This window comes from Barbus barbus, assembly GCF_936440315.1.
Source record: "Barbus barbus genome assembly, chromosome: 10".
NCBI lineage: Eukaryota > Metazoa > Chordata > Actinopteri > Cypriniformes > Cyprinidae > Barbus > Barbus barbus.
Window position 1 is genome coordinate 19292388 of NC_136738.1, and position 19337 is coordinate 19311724.

The 19337-nt window shown below is 37.5% G+C and overlaps 1 protein-coding gene across 1 annotated transcript in view; it reads right to left on the minus strand.

Moving 5' to 3' along the window:
- Positions 1-19337, minus strand: part of LOC306876133 (diacylglycerol kinase beta-like) — a 106556-nt gene that overhangs the window by 18129 nt on the left and 69090 nt on the right. Inside the window, exons 20-22 of the mRNA XM_079427088.1 lie at positions 17465-17529; positions 6636-6726; positions 4049-4250 (exon numbers count right to left, since the gene is read on the minus strand). Of these exons, the coding sequence (XP_079283214.1) occupies positions 4049-4250; positions 6636-6726; positions 17465-17529 (358 nt within the window). The remainder of the gene's footprint in view (positions 1-4048; positions 4251-6635; positions 6727-17464; positions 17530-19337) is intronic.

Sequence of the window (19337 nt, forward strand, 5' to 3'; positions counted from 1 at the left end):
GCATTGTGATTAGACAGCTTTTGCATATTTTCACATAATCATTTCAAGTTATATTTAACTCATTATCATCATATGAATCTCGTCACACACAGAATGTTAAAACTACAAATCTTCACTGAGGAGTACTTTGTAACGACTACAAAATACACTATCATTCGAAAGACTGGGTTCAGTAAGATTTTGATATACATTTATTCAGCATGGATGCATTAAATTCCAATGACAGTTAAGAAATTTACATTGTTAGAAAAGATTTCCATTTCACATAAATGCTGTTCTTTTAAACTTTCTATTCAGCCTGAATCCTAAAAAAAAAAACAGATTTCCAAAGAAATATTAAGCAGCACAACTGTTTTCAACATATGCAATGTTTCTTCACCATCAAATCAGCATATTATGCAACACTGTGTCAAGACTGAAGTAATGACTGCTGAAAATTTAGCTTTGCCATGGCAGTCGTTTTAAAATGTAATACCATTTCACAATTTTTATTGTATTTTAATTAAATAAATGCATCCTCGTTGAGCAAAAACTCTCCTCTTATATTTTATCCGTCCCTTGTAAAGTCAACACTAGTATTATAAAAGTCTACATTTTTATTTTAGCTATAGCATGATTTTTTTTTTATTCTTATTAGTAAATATTCTGATGTGAACAGTGAGAAAATATTTGAAAAAAAAAGCAATTGATTAATACATTTTTTTAACTGTTTTAACTGTTAAATCTGCTAAACACAGTGAGAAAAAATCTAGAAAAATAACTATTAAACACCAGATCAAGGGAAAAACTAAAACAAACAGCTTTATAGCCATTACCTACTATTACTATCTATTACCTACTATTACTATCCACCCAAATTTGTGAAATGCTCGTTTATTATGGCCAAAAATAAACCTCTACAAGCTTCAGGACTATCCAGAAAAGATTCTGCACTAGAAGTCTAACACCCCCCCGCTAATGCAACAGTCACATGCAGACATCCATTAGGACCTGAGTCATGTGGAAATTGTTGCGTGGAGTGAGTGAGAGGAATTCTCTATTCATATAAACCTCAAAATACACTCCATAGAGAGGTGGAAATGAGGTCATGCTCTTACAGCTGTAAACAGCAAGCCATTTTCACAGAGTGGAACCTGTGCTATCTAAACACGCAGAGTGAGTTGGCATCACCTACATCACCGGTGAGCTTTCAGAAACCCTGTAGCACTCAAAAAAAAAAAATGGCTGAAAACTAACTAAGAGAATTATAACAGTTACTTTAGATGGGATGTGGCTACAGACCTCTACTGTATGCAGTGCTGGTTGAGTATTTGTGCCTGAAGGCCAGTTAAAGATTACTGATATGAGTCACACTGCTCACAGCAGCCCACTCTCTCTCCCTCCCTCCCAAAACGCTCATTCTCTTTCCATCTCTACGCTGTTCCTCAGTTCAGGAGGGCCTGGGGGTCTCCATGGTAACAGGATTCATGTGAGTTCAGTCAGTGGAGTACAGAAGAGCACAGAGAGAGGGACGGGAGAGTTGTAAATGTGAAGAGAACTGAAACGGATCAAAGCGAGAGAGAGTAGGAACAGGTGATGAACACACAGGTCGTCAAAAAAGACAAGAGGTGCCTACATACATCAGAGGCATTTCAAATTCAAGACGCTGCTCTCGTAGGTCACAGCTGTCATTTACTGACGTCAGCTAAAACAAAACAAAACAAAAACATCTCAAGGGTCTTGCTGCTCACACAATGGTCACGTTGACTTAAAAGAAGAGGCCATTTATGAAAGCAATGCGAGGCCCCATTTAGAAAATAGCAGTTTTTCTAAGCATGCATACTTTTGCACACACACTTCAGTCACACTTAATGAAGCTGATCAAAGTATGTATATCATATATTTTATGAGGCAGAGAAGAACTACTGCAAATAATGTCAAAAGCACTGTTTTCACCTACATAAGAAGGTTTCTGCCTCATAGTATAAATGAAAAGGCAATTGTGATAATTTTTTAAAAGTTTAAGAAAAGATGTCACACTTTGAGATATAAAGTCACAATTGGGAGATAAGTCACAATGAGAACTAAGAGGAATTGTAAGGTTGCAATTATCAGGAATAAAGACACATTGTTATACACAAAATACACAAGATATAAAGTCACCATTGCAAAAAATAAAGATAATTTTGTCAGTATTATAATTTTCAAAATAATTACTTTTACTCATCAAGTAAACCTTGATAAAAATTACAGTAAAGACATTTAAAATATTACAAAAGATTTCTATTTTAAACAAATGCTGAATTTTGTGAAAAATGCATCCACAAAAATATTAGGGAATGCAACTGTTTTCAACATTGATAATAAGAAGAAATGTTTCTTGAGCACCAAAAGGATCATGCGACGCTGAAGACTAGAGTAATGATGCTGAAAATTCAGCTTTACCATCACAGCAATAAATTACATACATATACATATACATACATATATATATATATATATATATAAAAAGAAAAAAAGTTTTTAAATTGTAATAATATTTCACAATATTACTGTTTTTACTTTATTTTTAATCAAATAAATGCTTGGTCTTAGCGAGTCTTGGTGAGCATAAGACTTCTTTAAAAAATAAAAATATATATATATATTTTTAAATGGTAGTGTATATTTTTCATTTTTTAAATCTTACTACACCATGACACTACATTTTAGCTAAGAGGATTTTAGCCTTTAAAAACCAGTGTCCTCAGCTCAATTCAAGGACATACAATATAAAAAAAGGGAAGATTTTCTTAGTAAAACATTTTAATAAAAAAAAAAACTTGTTTGCATGCTAAATAAAAACTGGAGTGCAGTTTAGAGCCAGAGACATACAGCCAGTCTTGTATATAACCAGATGTTTAAGAAATATGTGACCCTGGACCACAAAACCAGTCGTAAGTCGAAGGGGTATATTTGTAGCAATAGCTAACAATACATTGTATGGGTCAAAATTATCAATTTTTTATGCCACAAATCATTAGAATATTAAGTAAAGATTTAAAATGTCCTTCTGTAAGTATATCAAAACTTTTGGTCAGTAATATGCATTGCTAAGAACTTCATTTGGACAACTTTAAAGGCGATTTTCTCAATATTTAGATTTTTTATTTTTTGCATCCTCAGATTCCAGATTTTCAAATAGTTGTATCTCAGCCAAATATTGTCCTATCCTAACAAACCATATATCAATGCAAAGCTTATTTATTCAAAATTGACCCTTATGACTGGAGTTTTACATATATATGATTATATATAATGAGAAAATGACAGAATTTTCATTTCCTTTGGACAAAACACAGGCCTGGAGCTGGAGGCTGATTCACTGCCACCTGAAACAGCTGCTGTTGCTCTGACCTTGGGAGGGACAGTCACATCCGAGCTCTGATCACTAACTGAGACAGCTGATGATGACGCCGGACCCCGGTGGCTGGCGTCACAAGGGCGTTTGTGCTGACTTACCCTCCCTGAAGGACATTTAGTAGGATGGTGACACCAACCTCTAGTGTGGGATCTGGAAAAACTGGTACTCTACTCTCAGTGAGGCGCTGACACAGATAGCGCTATCCCTAAATGACGATTAGCACTGCTAATAGTGCTTCACACGCTGGGAAACAAACGCAGGAAGTCCCAAAACACAGTGAGACTGAACATCAGTGTAACGAGCAGCCGGAGAGACTCCTGCTCATTAGCGATGGTTAAAAGCTTTCGGATCCTCCTCAGCAGCTGTGAGTCAAAGCTGCATATGAAACGGCTGATCTACTGAAGATGCCCAGTAATGTGAAATTTATCAGAAGTGTCAGGAAATCAGAGGTTTTAGTCAATTTCGTCATCAGCACTTAAATGTACTACAATGAAACAGCCAGAAGCAACAACCGAATGCAAAAGGATAATTCCTCTGCTTTTTTTTGCCGTCGATGTGCGTGCTTTGGTTTCGTCTCTGCTATATTTAGAAACTTGTAGGTTGTAAGAACATTTCAGGAGCAACCCAGATCTAATTCAGTCGTTTATGTCCAAGAGTCTGACTCACCTGGCACACAAAACTTGAGCTCCTTGGCATCGGTGACAGTGCTGCCAGTCATTCTCTCTGGCACTTTCTTACTCATGCGATTGTAATTCCGTCTTTTCTTGGTCTCGCCCCACAGGTTGGAGCCCCCGTGCATGCTGGGAATATTGAGCACAGCGATACCCTCCAGAGACGTGCTGCTTAGATCCAAAATTATGCCATCACACTGGGACAGATAGAGAAAACCAAAAAAAAAATATACCATTACTATACCACACTATACCATTTTTTTTTTTTTTGGAAAAGAGCCTTTTATGTTCACCATATTTCATTTAATTCTAACATTATAAATGCCTCTCCTGTCACTTTTGATCAATTTAATGCATCCTTGCAGAATAAAAGTATTAATATCTTTACAAAAATGTAAATGACCTCAAAATAATGCAAAATATTGTATACTGTATAAAAAAGAGTGACAAAGCATTATAAACTGCATTCATGTACTTAACTATTAGGAGTGGCGCATCAATAGCGATCGCATTCCAGACACGAGAGATGTGAAACTAGTCTAAAAATGCCAGCGGGCGATCCAAAAATAGACATGCTGTACAGTATTGTATGATGTCACAGACCACCCTGAATCAAACCAAGGGCGTCAATACAGTGGAAAAGTACAAAAACTTCAAAAGACAAATGCTGACATGTTTACGACATAATGAGATGCCTTGATCCGTGTGAGATCCCACACAAGAGTGGGAGAAAGAAACTCTTTTTCCTAAAGCAAATTCCTCAGCTGCTGATGTTTTCATAGCTCTTCTAATTTCATAACCGTTGTGAAACATAACCCTCTTCGGTCTGGATCAAAGTTAGTTTACTAAGCAGCCATGTTGGTAATGCGGCCAATTGTAATTTTTTTTGTACTTTTTTGTGCAAGTAATAGGCATTCAAGTACAGCTTTTTTGTACCTGAATGCATAAAAATAAAATCACGTTTATGCTTTAATAATAACTATAAAGTCAGTACTAATAAAAAGAAACACTCATACATTTAGGCTCAAATCAAGCTAAAATTCTTTGAAAAAGTTGATTGCTTCTTTTCTGAAAGGCGTTTTACTATTTAAATGAATCATTTTTCACAAGTGGTTTGTCTTTGCTACCTATAATGTCTCGGTCTAGATTAAATATTAAGCACTTCAGTAAAGAATATGAGTTAAATACTCTTCACTGTCATTGAGACTCATTGCATTCATTATGTATATCAGGGGCGGTTCTAGGATTTCATCCTCAGCGGGGCTGTGCCCTCAGAGAGTCCATTAGATACAATGATACAAATTACCTAAATAAAAAGTATTTTACTGTAATTATCAAAACTGTATAGCCTACTGTATGAAGTAAATTGACAATTACCTATTCAAGATATAGAAGTTACAGTGAGGGAAATTTTCTTTTGATCCCCTGCTGATTTTGTACGTTTGTCCACTGACAAAGAAATGATCAGTCTATAATTTTAAATGGTAGATTTATTTTAACAGTGAGAAAGAATAACAAAAAAAGAAAAAGAAAATCCAGAAAAATGCACTTCAAAAAAGTTATAAATTGATTTGCATTTTAATGAGTCAAATAAGTATTTGATCCCTATCAATCAGCAAGATTTCTGGCTCCCAGGTGTCTTTTATACAGGTAAGGAGCTGAGATTAGGAGCACTCTCTTAAAGTGAGTACTCCTAATCTCAGTTTGTTACCTGTATAAAAGACATCTGTCCACAGAAGCAATCAATCAATCAGATTCCAAACTCTCCACCGTGGCCAAGACAAAGAGCTGTCCAAGGATGTCAGGGACAAGATTGTAGACCTACACAATGCTGGAATGGGCTACAAAACTTCTGTTTCTTTCTGGTGTGCTATTTATATGCAAAAACTGTCATTGGCGTGCATATGATATGCAATGGTTAAGTTTAGGGGTGTGGGGAAGGTGCGTATCATAAGCAAACCAAATAGAAACAGAAAATCATGCCACTGAAACGCACTATCATGAGACCAGGCTGCGATTTGATACTGACGTGCTGTCCGTGCAGTACCTCTCAGTGTGTGCGCGCTTCATTCAAATGTGTGTGTGTGTACAGTAACGATCTATCACAGCGCGTGAGTACCACATTGAGATTGATAAACTTTCTTGAGGAAGCAGCGCTGGCCTGATCGTTCAGATAGCTGATTATAGTTTTAGACAGGCTGAGACGACAAATAGGGGGGCTGAAGCCCACCTAAATAGGGACTAGAACCACTCCTGATGTACGTCAAACCACAGGTACAAACTGGCCAGAGTGAAACTTTCACATGCTGGGAATGCTGTCAACAGAGGTCGTCTGCAACTGTTTGCTTTCAGATAGACGTTCTGACATGTTCCCTCAACGCTGACTGTGTAAGAGCAGCCTGAGGTTTACTGTAGATACTGTAGCCAGCTGCATTAATGAATCACAGTTTGTTGAAGGAAGTATTCAGTGGACATACTGACCATATACACAGTTAAAAGACTGTGAATGTGGCTGTATATAATTACAACATTTGCTGTCAAGTAAAACAGGGCACTGTTGAGGATAAATGTCCTGAACTCACCTCCACCTCAATGGATTCGTTCAGCTTTTTACAAGTGGCTGAGATGGTCTCTGTGGTGCCAAATTCAAAGTACCACAACTTGTTTTTCATCCTGAGGAGAGAGAACAAAAATAATTAGAAGTTAAACTAATACATTTATTTAAGATTTCAGTTCAACAATACATTTTTGGTTGTAATGTTATGAAGAAAGCTCATGAAAAACAACTAGGTTATGCATAAATATTTCATCTTTTGTGGTTCTGATCAATCAGTAATGTAAAGAAACAGCTGTAATGCATTTACTTATTATAAACCTGAAACGGTAAAATGGCAAAAAAACAGTAGTGAGGATCCTGTCGTAAATGACACCTAGAAGTCTAAATGTTTTAAGATGAACTCAAAGGAGTAACTGACAAATACAAACTAATGTTCAACAGGATTTAAAATGCAACATCTCAAGCTCAGTCATAATAAGAAAAAAAACGATGACTCAGTGTGCAGCTGCTCTATCATTGGAACAACAAACAAGTTTGCGTTTACACACCCCAATGCTAATGCTGGCGTGAAAATAAATATTATGGGATGAACAGAGCCTTGGGCTGTCAACGGATTAAACAGACAACTGCTCTCAGATCTAACTTTAAACAAAAAACTTTCAAAAGTACCTCATTTGCAACAATACATAACATGGATTTACAAAAATTGTGTTTTTGTTTAGTTTAGTAGCGGAATCATGATTTACGTCATCAAATTTACAATTTAATTAGCCAAGGAAAGCATGGGAAGTCGTGGCCTAATGGTTAGAGAGTTGGACTCGTAATCCAAAGGTTGCGGGTTCGAGTCTCGGGCCGGCAGGAATTGTAGGTGGGGGGAGTGAATGTCCAGCGCTCTCTCCACCCTCAATACCACGACTGAGGTGCCCTTGAGCAAGGCACCGAACCCCCAACTGCTCCCCGGGCGCCGCAGCATAAATGGCTGCCCACTGCTCCGGGTGTGTGTGTTCACTGCTGTGTGTGTGCACGTTGGATGGGTTAAATGCAGAGCATGAATTCCGAGTATGGGTCACCATACTTGGCTGAATGTCACTTCACTTCATTTCATACAGACGGTAAATCTACAATTAAGTCACTATACCATTCAAAAGTTTTGGGTCAGTAAGATTTAAACTAAATTTGTTTTAAGAAATTAAAAATTATTCAGTTAGGACGCATTAAATTGATCAAAAGTTACATTAAAATATTTAGAATGTTTAATTTTTTTTTAATAAAATGCTGTTCTTTTAAGCTTTGACAACTGTGATAATGTTTTTTTTTGTAATTTTTTTTAAAAACGTTTTCAAATGTGATGAGATGTTTCTAGAGCACCAAATCAGCATATTAGAATGATTTCTAAAGGATTGTGTGACACTGAAGACTGGAGTAATGACGCTGAAAATACAGCTTTGCATTTCAGGAATAAATTAAATTTTTAAATATATTCAAATAGAAAATGTATTTTAAATTGTAAAAGTATATCACAATATTACTGCTTTTATTGTATTTTTCAATCAAATTATTGTAGCATAAAATACTTCTTTCAAAAGGATTACAAAATATTTCCAACCCCAAACTTTTAAATATTATAGTGCATTTGTTACTTAAACAGGTCTAACACTGTCACATAAATTTGAATTAAACAAAATGGTATGAGGTGTGCTTTAACATGGCTCTTTCCGTCTCATCTTACCCATTACAATCTTTGCTTATTCTTGAAGACATGGCTGTTTTGGCCAGGAAGCCATTGGGCCAGTTCATTTTGTCACCCTCTGCCCTTCTGAAATATTGATATGCTACAAGGAAAGCCGAGGCAGACAGGTGTGAGAGGACATGAGTGACAGTGAACTTGGCCTCGGCTTCCATGGAGAAACCAGAGCCACCATCGGCAACACAAGTGCAATCTGACATTAACACAGAGGAGCCAGCTGAGGACAACGGATGCTGCCAATCTCTCACACAAGGGTAGGACTTATCGATAATGAAGACCTTCTGCTTTAGCTCAGTGCATATAAGAGCTAAAAAAAACAAAACAAATGACTTTATAACACCAGGACCCAATCAATTCTCTCTCAACTGTAAATGTGTTGCATTTTCACTTTGGTTACGAAACAGGGCAATTTACACTCATCAGATGGTGACAACCAGTGACAAGGCCCTGCAAAGGGGTGTTCTGCTGATACTGACAACACTATTGTTTGCATAACAGACAGCAAGCAATGGGGGCTTCTCCAGAGCCACAAGGGATGGACACAGAGCAAACATCAGTTTCAACTATATAAAGCATGTAATCTGCTGAGCTACTGGATACAAGAGCCACAAGTATAAAAGAAGGCTGGCATAAATTATTGATGGCAACATGCTTATGGATCTATAAAATTCTAGATTTTTTATATATTTTATAAATTAAATTAGAGTTAAATACACTGTAAACAAAAATTTATTTGGAGATTTGGGAGTACATTTTACAAGAAGATACATTTCAGTTTTTCTACTTCAAAATGTAATGTTTAAATCAATGTGTTACTTGCAGTTTCATTGTAATTGTTTGTGAAATTTACTAGCTATTTCTGAGTGTGCTTTGACACTTCATTTTTAAAGTCAAATTATGATGCAATCTATGAATCCTGGAATAAAGAGTAATCCCCTTGGGGAAGCAATGTTGATTTTCCTCTTTCAGTCACAACAACTAAAACTAAATATTATTTATAAAGAATATATATATAGTTGTGATACACCACAACTCGCTTGAAAACTGCACTTGTTACTTGAAAAGTGGCTCTATTTTGAAAACAGATGAACCACTGTCACAAGTCAATAGCATTGCTACTGTTTCTTTAAAACTTTATTCTGTTGTCCTCTCCCTCAGTTTATACTCCAGCAACTTGCTACCTTCATTCTGTCATATTAAGAGATTATAAGCAGATTTGAGATCACAATTAGACCCACATTGCGATCTCAACAGGGTCAAGCTGCCTAACCTCATTAGCTAACTTCCATCTGAGGAGCTCTGGAAAAAACAATTAGCCACGGGTTTCTCCATCCATTCCACCCCCAGTTTGATTCAGAGAAAAATAAAGGTCTGTTAGCAGCCTGCTAGAAAGCGGTCTTCTGGGCTTTGGAGGAAGCTGCAAAAACTAAAAGCTTGCATCTCTGGCCATCCAACAAAAGTGCAGCAATCAAACTGCATTAAGAGGTCGAATAGTTTTAAAATGTCATGCTAAAATCCTCTTGACTAGAGTTGTGCTCGAAATCTGGATCAGCACATAAAAATGTAGGTGTTAAGGGTCAGCGAACCTTTAAATTCAACCAACACATTCCTCAAACACAATCACACAAACACACCCTGCTGGTCATCGGCCCAGATAACCATCTCCCATAATCCCTTCAGAGACTGATGACTTTTTGACCTGCGAGCTCTCTGCCCCTGTATCACTGCGCCAATCAGCTCAGTCCTTATCTGCTGATCGGGACTCGGATACAGCTTCTGACTGACAGCTCAAATGGGAGTGAGTTTAAAGACGGGGGTGCTGTAGAGAGAGGAGGGCATTTGGGGGTTAAAGATAAGATGTGATGAACCTCTTGTGATGGGAACAAGAGAAGAAAGCCTGCCGTGTGAATATCCCCAGTGTAATCTGGCAAGGCTGAGGATCATGTCAGACAGATCAATCTCACTCCTTTCCATCAGAACATTCTGAACCGAGACTTTTGCAGTTGCATCTTTCAATCTTTCTTTGTTGTCTCTGGAAAGCACTTTGCAAACACTTGCAACAACAACTAAATTAATATTAATGGTATGATTCATATAATAATAATTTATAATGTAATCATTTAATAATTCAATAACAGACTGTTAATAATATTATATTATACTAACTATTACAATAACAACATAACATTTAAATTATTTTATTATTTAAATAGTATTTTTTAAAGTGCCCCTATTATGCCATTTTTAAGACTTGCATGCAAGGTGAAAAAATACTTTTGTTTTCACCTCATTTTCCAGCGATTCTCAAGCAATTCGTTCGAAGCAGTTCTAAGATTTATTCTCTCTAAACCCCTCCTTTTCGTGAGCCTACTCTGCGCTGATTGGTCAGGTGGCCCAGTCGGTTGTGATTGGTTTAATGCATACAGCACATTGGAAACAATAGGCCCATTGCCATAGTTCTGTATTTTGAATGCTCAATGGAAATAAGCATCTATTATTTATCATACTTACAGGTTGTGATTCAGTGGAGCCGCTGGTCCAAATAAACTGGGTACTGAATCATCTTTCAAGAGCAAGCGTTTTGTGTTTCCCACGCTGAACTACCCGAGATTAGAAAAGCAGTCATCAGTAAAATTACGTGTTTCCGGGTGGCGTCAAATTGTTCGCAGTCGGCCAACATAGAACATAGGCAGGAATTATGCAAATGTGTTATCCGTCACGGAAGTGGGATTCAAATTACTAACGACTCGTTTAGGCTGTATAGAGTCGATTCTTTATTTTTGGGAGAAAAAAAAAAAAAAAAAAAAACTATTTATCTTGCACTTTCAGATTTACAACTTTGCAGATCGTTTACATTCACATACAGCTAAATTACACACTGCATGAAAGGCAATATTGGAAGTGGCATAATAGGGGCACTTTAAATCTCTTATTATATTTCTCTCAGACAAACTGAGACAGCTCTCTGTGCCCTCCTCCATCTGTCAGTGGATCACCAGCTTCCTGACAGACAGACAGCAGCTAGTGAGGCTGGGCAAACTCACATCCAGGACTCTCACCATCAGCACTGGCGCCCCTCAGGGTTGCGTTCTCTCCCCACTGCTCTTCTCCCGCTACACGAATGACTGCACATCAAAGGACCCCTCTGTCAAGCTCCTGAAGTTTGCGGACGACACTACAGTCATAGGCCTCATCAAGGACGGTGACGAGTCTGCTTACAGACAGGAAGTTGAGCAGCTGGCTGTCTGGTGCAGTCTTAACAACCTGGAGCTGAACACGCTCAAAACTGTGGAGATGATAGTGGACTTCAGGAGAAACCCCCCTGCTCTCCCCCCACTCACCATCATGAACAGCACTGTGACTTCAGTAGAGTCATTCAGATTCCTGGGAACCACCATCTCCCAGGCCCTGAAGTGGGACAATCACATTGACTCTATTGCGAAAAAGGCCCAGCAGAGGCTGTATTTCCTCCGCCAGCTAAGGAAGTTCAACCTGCCTCAGGAGCTGCTGAAACAGTTCTACTCTGCAATCATCGAGTCTGTCCTATGTTCTTCTATAACTGTTTGGTTTGGTTCAGCTACCAAAACAGACATCAGAAGACTACAACGGACAGTTAGGACTGCTGAGAGAATCATCGGTGCCCCTCTGCCCAGCCTCCAAGAACTTTACACCTCCAGAGTGAGGAAAAGGGCTAAGAAAGTCACTCTGGACCCCTCACACCCAGCTCACTCGCTCTTTGTACTGTTGCCATCTGGCCGGCGCTACAGATCACTGAGCACCAGAACAGCCAGACACAAGAACAGTTTTTTCCCCCAGGCCGTATCCCACCTGAACAACACATAACACACCCCGGTACTGTACATCTGTAAATAACTCATCAAACCTTCATCTGTACATAGGACACATGCACATTCACAGTTCTGTCTATGGTCATGTCTCTTTTCTGTATATTTTTATTTTTTTTATTACTATTGTTATTCTTAATTATTGTATATTCTCTTCATTAGTGTTCTTTATCACCTTAATTATATGTTGTCTGCACTATGTTTGTACTTTCTGTACTGGAAGCTCATAACACCAAGACAAATTCCTTGTGTGTGCAAACAAACTTGGCAATAAAGCTCTTTCTGATTCTGATTCTGATATTTCTTGACCTAACTATTCATATCTGAAAAGCACTTTGTAGGCAATGTTGTAAATTTTTTTATTATTAATATGATTTATTCTTATCATTATTATTGTAATGTAAAGTTAATATAATAATGATAATAATAATAATAATAATTATTATTATTATTATATTAATTTTACACCATCCAATAAAGGTGTTACAGTGCATTTATTTTTCCAGGCATGTTCTTTTTTATTACTGCATTATTATTGATAACGTCTTATGAAATAAAACTGATAGTAATACTAATTATCATCATTACAAATAATAATAATAATAAAATATAAATTATTGAATTGCTGCCATATTCGTGGTCAATTTTTAATTAATTATCCATTTTATTTGAACTTTTTCAACTTTGAATTTGTGGATGTTGTCAAATTATTATTATTATTAATAATGTTATTATTGTATTAATTTGACAACATCAACATATATTCATTTTGACAACATAATAATAAGAGATGGTGTCAAATGATAATTTTTTAAAGCCGTTAATCTTCAGCTAACTCTATGACTCTGTGGTCTGATTCCAGGTAGCAGTCTGCCTGTGACCTGCACCACAGCAAGGGTGTGTGTGTGTGTGTGTGTGTGTACGTTCTGTCGGGCTGCTCTATTGGCAGCAGCCAAAGACAGTGAGGAAGGAAAGCATATATTTATTCCTCCCCACCATGGGCATGGAGCAGCAGGGAACAACAGGTTCCAGAACATAGCCACGCTGGGTTTCTGCTGAGTCCCGGCACACACACATATGTGCACGCGGAGGGATTTGCGCACACGCACACCCACGCACGCATACGGTCCTTGCACTAAAATACACAATGAATTGGCCAACGTGCGCACGCACACATACACAAACATCCTTACTCACATAGACATAACCTAGACACCTTCTTAGGGGGTTATGAAACACATGCTCACATGCTGAGCAGACAGACGGCAGCTTGGGTCAGGACCATATTTGGCCTTTTCCTCTGTCGGTCACGTGATCGGAGGTGTCGCAACAGTACAGTCTCATCTCATGACATGTATTACGTTAATCAACTAATTTATCCCGGGAAGAAAAAGTTGATTGGAGGCTGATGGGGATAAATTCAAGAAAGAGGTCTTCTTTCAATTCATTCAATAATATCTTCATTTCTATCAAGTATAACATACTGGAGGATTTATGCCCAACTTAAAACCAATGACATTAAACAATCAAAATCTCTGTTATAAAGACCCAATATATTTGAAAACTGACAGAGTAATTCTTACAGAAGTAGTTCACCCAAAAATTTAAATATTACTGTCTTTCATAATATTTGTAAAGGGTCTGCAAAGAACACCAGTGTAAAAGATAAAAAAGATAAAAAAAGAAAGATAAAAACGTTTTAACGCAGAACAAATGAACAGCCATAGCAGACAAATGTCTTTCAGAGCGCAGCCATTAATGGCATATTTAATACCATGTTTCATTTTTATGGCGCAAATGACATGCTGCAAAGAAAAAAAAAGGGACGTCTACCTGACCTCAAAAAAAGCCCAATGCTTTTCACAGATCAATGTGAAAATACAGTAGTCTAACTGCATGCTGAGCTGCATGCTGATGACCAATCAATGGCTTTTTGAGGCAGAAGTAAATGCATTTTAATGCACCCCCCACCCATCACTGACTGCTGCATACAAAGCGTTATCATACTGTAGTTGTGAAGCATTCATTCAGTCAAGTTCAAATCTTTATCAAGATGAATAATTCAGCTCAGGTGTTTCACAAATTTTTACATGATAACTACAGTAGAGATTTTATGGTGGGTGCCAATACTAAATAAAGAGATGACAAGTCAGGACATTACAGGAATCTTACTTTTTCTGTAGCTTTTTTACTATATTTCATACAGTTAAGCCAATAAACTACTTTGAAATTAGTCTTAAGCAGAAAACATTGTGAAAGCAAAGGAATAAAGTGTGGGAATGTAATCCACCGTGATATTAGGGGAAACGAGACCCCCCTGAACACACTGCGTTCGGCCCTGCCTCTCATCTTCTTGCCATTGTTTGCTTGAGAAACTAACTGTCCACAGAGCAGTCATTGTTATTTTAATCGAAAAGACAAAAGCATCTTAGAGGGCTTTTTTTCTTTTCTATGTGGCAATTTGACACCTCTTAATCCAAAACTTCCTCTGGCTCCCCCGTTGGGAGGAGTGGACACAGAGGCTCGGGTCCATTGTGCATTCGTGGTCATTAGCACCTGGGCTGTGGGTTCCCTGATGCAGATCACTGAGTGCCACACGTTTATCGCACGTCACTGTGGGAATGCGTGTGGATGTTAACACATGCATGCACATATAAACACACCTGAATGGAATTCACATTCGATTTTAATGTGGATTTTGCATCATTATTCGGAGTTCCAGTTAAAACTAAAAGCACTGTTTTCATAGGAGTGAAGTATAAGAGGTGGACTGAAACATGTCCCATAAACAGGTTCGATGAGAATAAATCGTGCAACTCCATGGCAACCATCATTTATCTACCATCTGGTGGCACGCTGCCTCCGAGAGTGCATTCTCAAATCCTAAAAACACTGAGCGCAGCCCTCATTAGAAAGCCATAGATTGGCAGATGTACTGGCTGGCTATTCTAAATCTGCAGAACAAAGCAAAGCAGATAAAGCATTTGGTTTGGCAGTGTTTTATATTGTGTTTCTGGGTGACTCACTCAGGGATTAAACACTGAATGATTTAAATGCGCTGAGGACATAATTCCATTTATTCTTATTTTGGACTCTCCGTCCATCAGTCATTTAAAGATAAATTGCAAATTAACCACATTTGACTGAAACTTGCAACTGCACACCCTGCATTGTGGAGAAACCACAGGATATTTGGCATCGCACTGTAACGCTTTTAATGCTCTGTGGAAATCTAGGTGCATGAATAATGAACGACTGAAACATTAACTAGTTAATTCAGCCAGGCAGGTTCCATAATTCAGATCGTGTATGAGTCATTAGGGACTTATTTTTAAAAGTTATTAAAAAAGCTGTGCTGCCGTGACAGGTTCTCACTCTAACATGTAAAACCGTGACGGTGGTTGTCATCCATCTTTATATAATCCCAGCATCCAGCATTTTACAGCAGAGCTCTTTATACAGGACATCATAAATATGGCCTCGGTACATGTCACTGCCACTCAAACACTTCTTGTGGAACAGTTTTACAGATTATGTTAATGTAAAATTAATAGTATAATTTTATGCATTATACTAACTGCATTAATTCAGCAGTTCTGGTCCTTTAATCTGATCGGTGCTCCAAGAGTGAGCACAGGGAATCTTCACTGTTTGTATTGACTGAAAGCTTGCCTGTAAAGGCATGACCACAGACAGGTGCTCTGCTACAACAGAAGGGATACACTCATTTCAAAAGTTCTAGCTGATATTTATAATAATATTTTCATGTTATGGCTGATAACCAAAACATGACGAACAATAAAATTCAATATTGATGTATATGGAGAACTTAAAAAAGGTACCAACATACATACTTGAAGCAAAAATACACTAACAGAATGATTACACTTTATGAAATTGTAATATGTACAGTCTGAAAAATACAGTGTGATTTAAAAAAATATATATATTTTTTTCTATTTAAATATGTTTTCAAATATAAATATGTTTTCAATGATATATTAAATAATGAGTGGAAGACTGCTTGTCCAATCAACATCAGATTATGCAACCAATAACTAAATCTCAATATTTCTGCTGCCTTATTGAGTTGAATGGCTGGGAATGAATGGCAACCTAAAATGCCTGGAGTCTTACCAAGCAGGACCAATGACGCTTAACAAAAAGCCCCATTCTTTCAGAGTGCTTTGCGGCCAAAGGCTACACAGGCTTTTCACAGCATTTCTCAATAGAGGCATCAACCAAGAGAATAGAGAACAGTAGAGCAGACTTGAAAGAGAGCCACATCAAAGGGAGCTGAAGAACGGCTACTGTAAAGTGCACCAGAGGCTCTGAGGGACTGTTCCTTAAGATAAAACATCATGTTTTATGGAGCCGTTAGAGCCGACCCAAAGTGCTGTTCTAGGGTCAGTTTCAGCAGTTACCCTTTTACTGATGAAGGCTTATTGTGAGCTACAAATTGCAATGATGATTTCATTGCTATCCTTTCTCATGCTGAATTGCCTCGCTAACGTCACCCTGATCCACTCTACCTGCTCAACACTCCTCCTTACTTCAAATGATCCAACTGAGTGGAGATAATAGCAGAGGGTCCAAATTAGACTATATAATTTCTACTTTACCACTCTGAATGGCCTTCTCTAAAGGATACATGACTGGTTTACTTTCCACCGCTGAGGCAGGGATGCATTGCATAACATTTCATTAAAAAAAACTCCATGCAAACTGACTCTACTCGAGCTAGCAAAGTAATTGAAACAGTCAGTCACTCGCCATTTTGATAGACCTGACATAGACAGAGCGGTGATTCAGCAGGATTTATTTTTTTGGCGAAGGTCAAATTATAAAACTTCCATTTGAAGTTATTTTGATCTCTGGACACAAAAATCGATAAAGAAAAGTGTTGTGTTCATATTCATGCCAAGTGTAAATGTATGTTTAGACCAATAAAGTCAAAGATGTTAAAATATGAAAAGAGTGGCTGCTTCCGATACAGTAAACTTGAAAAGACCAAAATTTTGGTTCAGTGAGTATTCAGTGTGGGCAGGGCCATGGAGCATGACTCAGAAACAGAAACCAATGTAGTTTGCTCATAATTGACCATGACTGGTTTAAACAGAACCATAGGTTTTAGTGCCTTCTCAGATGTTACATTGTAACGTCTTTTCTTCTCACTGTCATCATTCACATGCACCATTTTTTTTTTTTTTTTTTCATTTGTCTTCTCTCCATATGCTCATTCATGAATGCATGTTCTCTTACCTGCTGTTAAACTTCTCTGGATGTTTCTCCCTCATCAAGTGGAAGCGATGTGCTATGGATGCATCCTGAAAAGTGAAACAGAAAATAGGAAAGACAGGTTAAATGCCTCTCTTAGGTTAACATATAAAAGTCTCTGGCTATTGAGCTACAGGCAGTGTTGTCAGTTGGCTGAAGAAATGCACATCCTAAATCGAGTGTTCAGGGCTGAGATGAAACAGCACCCCTGGACCAAACATAACAGCCATAACGCTGCTCAGACAAGACCCAGACTACGTAGAGGTGTGGACAAAAAACAATAATATCACCCTCATAGGAAACACTCATGCTAGGGTGCTCCTCAAATTTAGGTAGTTTGTTCTACATCGGATTTATTTGAAGGCTTAAATCAATATTTCTTTGTTCACAAATCAACTTTGTATAATACAGTAATATAGAAAATTGACCATTCACTGCACTTGAATCAAGTGGCATCAATTATATTAGTTCAGTTCTTTATTTGGAAGTGTTCCTAATAATATAACTGCATTTCAGCACACTGAATGCAATTATGATTTTTGTAAAAAATGCGTTTCCAAGAAAAGCTTACATACTATAAAAACATTCTATGAAAAGGGCGAGTAAAGTAGCTCCCTAACAGTGAGCTCTGCTTTTAAGTATAATTCTGAAGGATAAACGGTGTAATTTGAGCGTATATAAAGGTTGATAAAGAGCTCAAAGTGTATGTACATTACTGTTCAAAAGTTTGGGGTCAGTGTTTTTATTTATTTATTAGTACGATTACGGAGTAAAGATCACTTAAACTGATCAAAAGTGAAACTTTTAAATTGTTACAAAAAAACTAAACAAAAAAAGTATTTCAAATAAATGCTGTTTTTTAATTTTTATTTTCGATTCATCAAAGAGTCTTGAACACATCAAGGTTTCCACAAAAATATTAACCACCACAACTGTTTTCAAAATTGATAATTAAAACAACTTACTGACCTCAAACTTTTGGATGGCAGTGTACATATCAACTAAAAAAGGAAACTGAATTAAAAATAATTCAATTATAGGAATTATAATCAAATCACAATCTAAATATATTCCTATTTTTGTGTCTTTATTTTTTATTTTATGTTAAAATCTCACAAAAAAATAGGTGAATCCTGTAGAAGTCTGCAAATCAAATTTCAATACGAAATTTAAAACCAACCAGTCAGGCGACCTTCATCAGGCATTATTTATCAGGCATAAACAATCAGGCATTATGTATATATCTATAAGCAAAATTTTTCCATCATTTGAACATATCACCATAAAATGTTAAAGTGGAAACCTTACAGCTTGGCTCATTGAGTTTATAGACTGATGATTTCAAATTGATGCTCAAGAGGTGATTTTCTCTCTGGTGCAGTAAAAATAGCCATCCCTAGAAAAGGAGAGCTGCTCAGGTATTAACAGGTCCCTGTTTCACATTATGAGCTCATGTGCAATGGGGGAAGGCTCTGCTTGTCAGCTCTGTTGCTGTGGCCTGAGGGGAAAATGATCGTGCAGATAGGCCTGCTGGACAAAGTACACAATCCTGGAAATGGGGCTATAGCTCTAGAGTGCCTGGAAAAAAACAAAAAAAAGAGTGAAGCATGAAGGATGAATAAGTGATGGTATCAGCAGGAAAGAGGCTTTCCAGGAACGCCAGAAGAGGATGGGGGTGGGGGCATGAAAGACGACGATGCTGAAGACCAGAAAAATGAACAGTCAGACAAAGACAAGAGACAACAAAGCTTTTATATCAATAGTGTGCACTTCATCAGACCCATCTGTGAACAAGAAAATACCAGGGATTTTCTGCAACAACTCCAGACATATTCCTGTCAGATGAAAACATATGCTG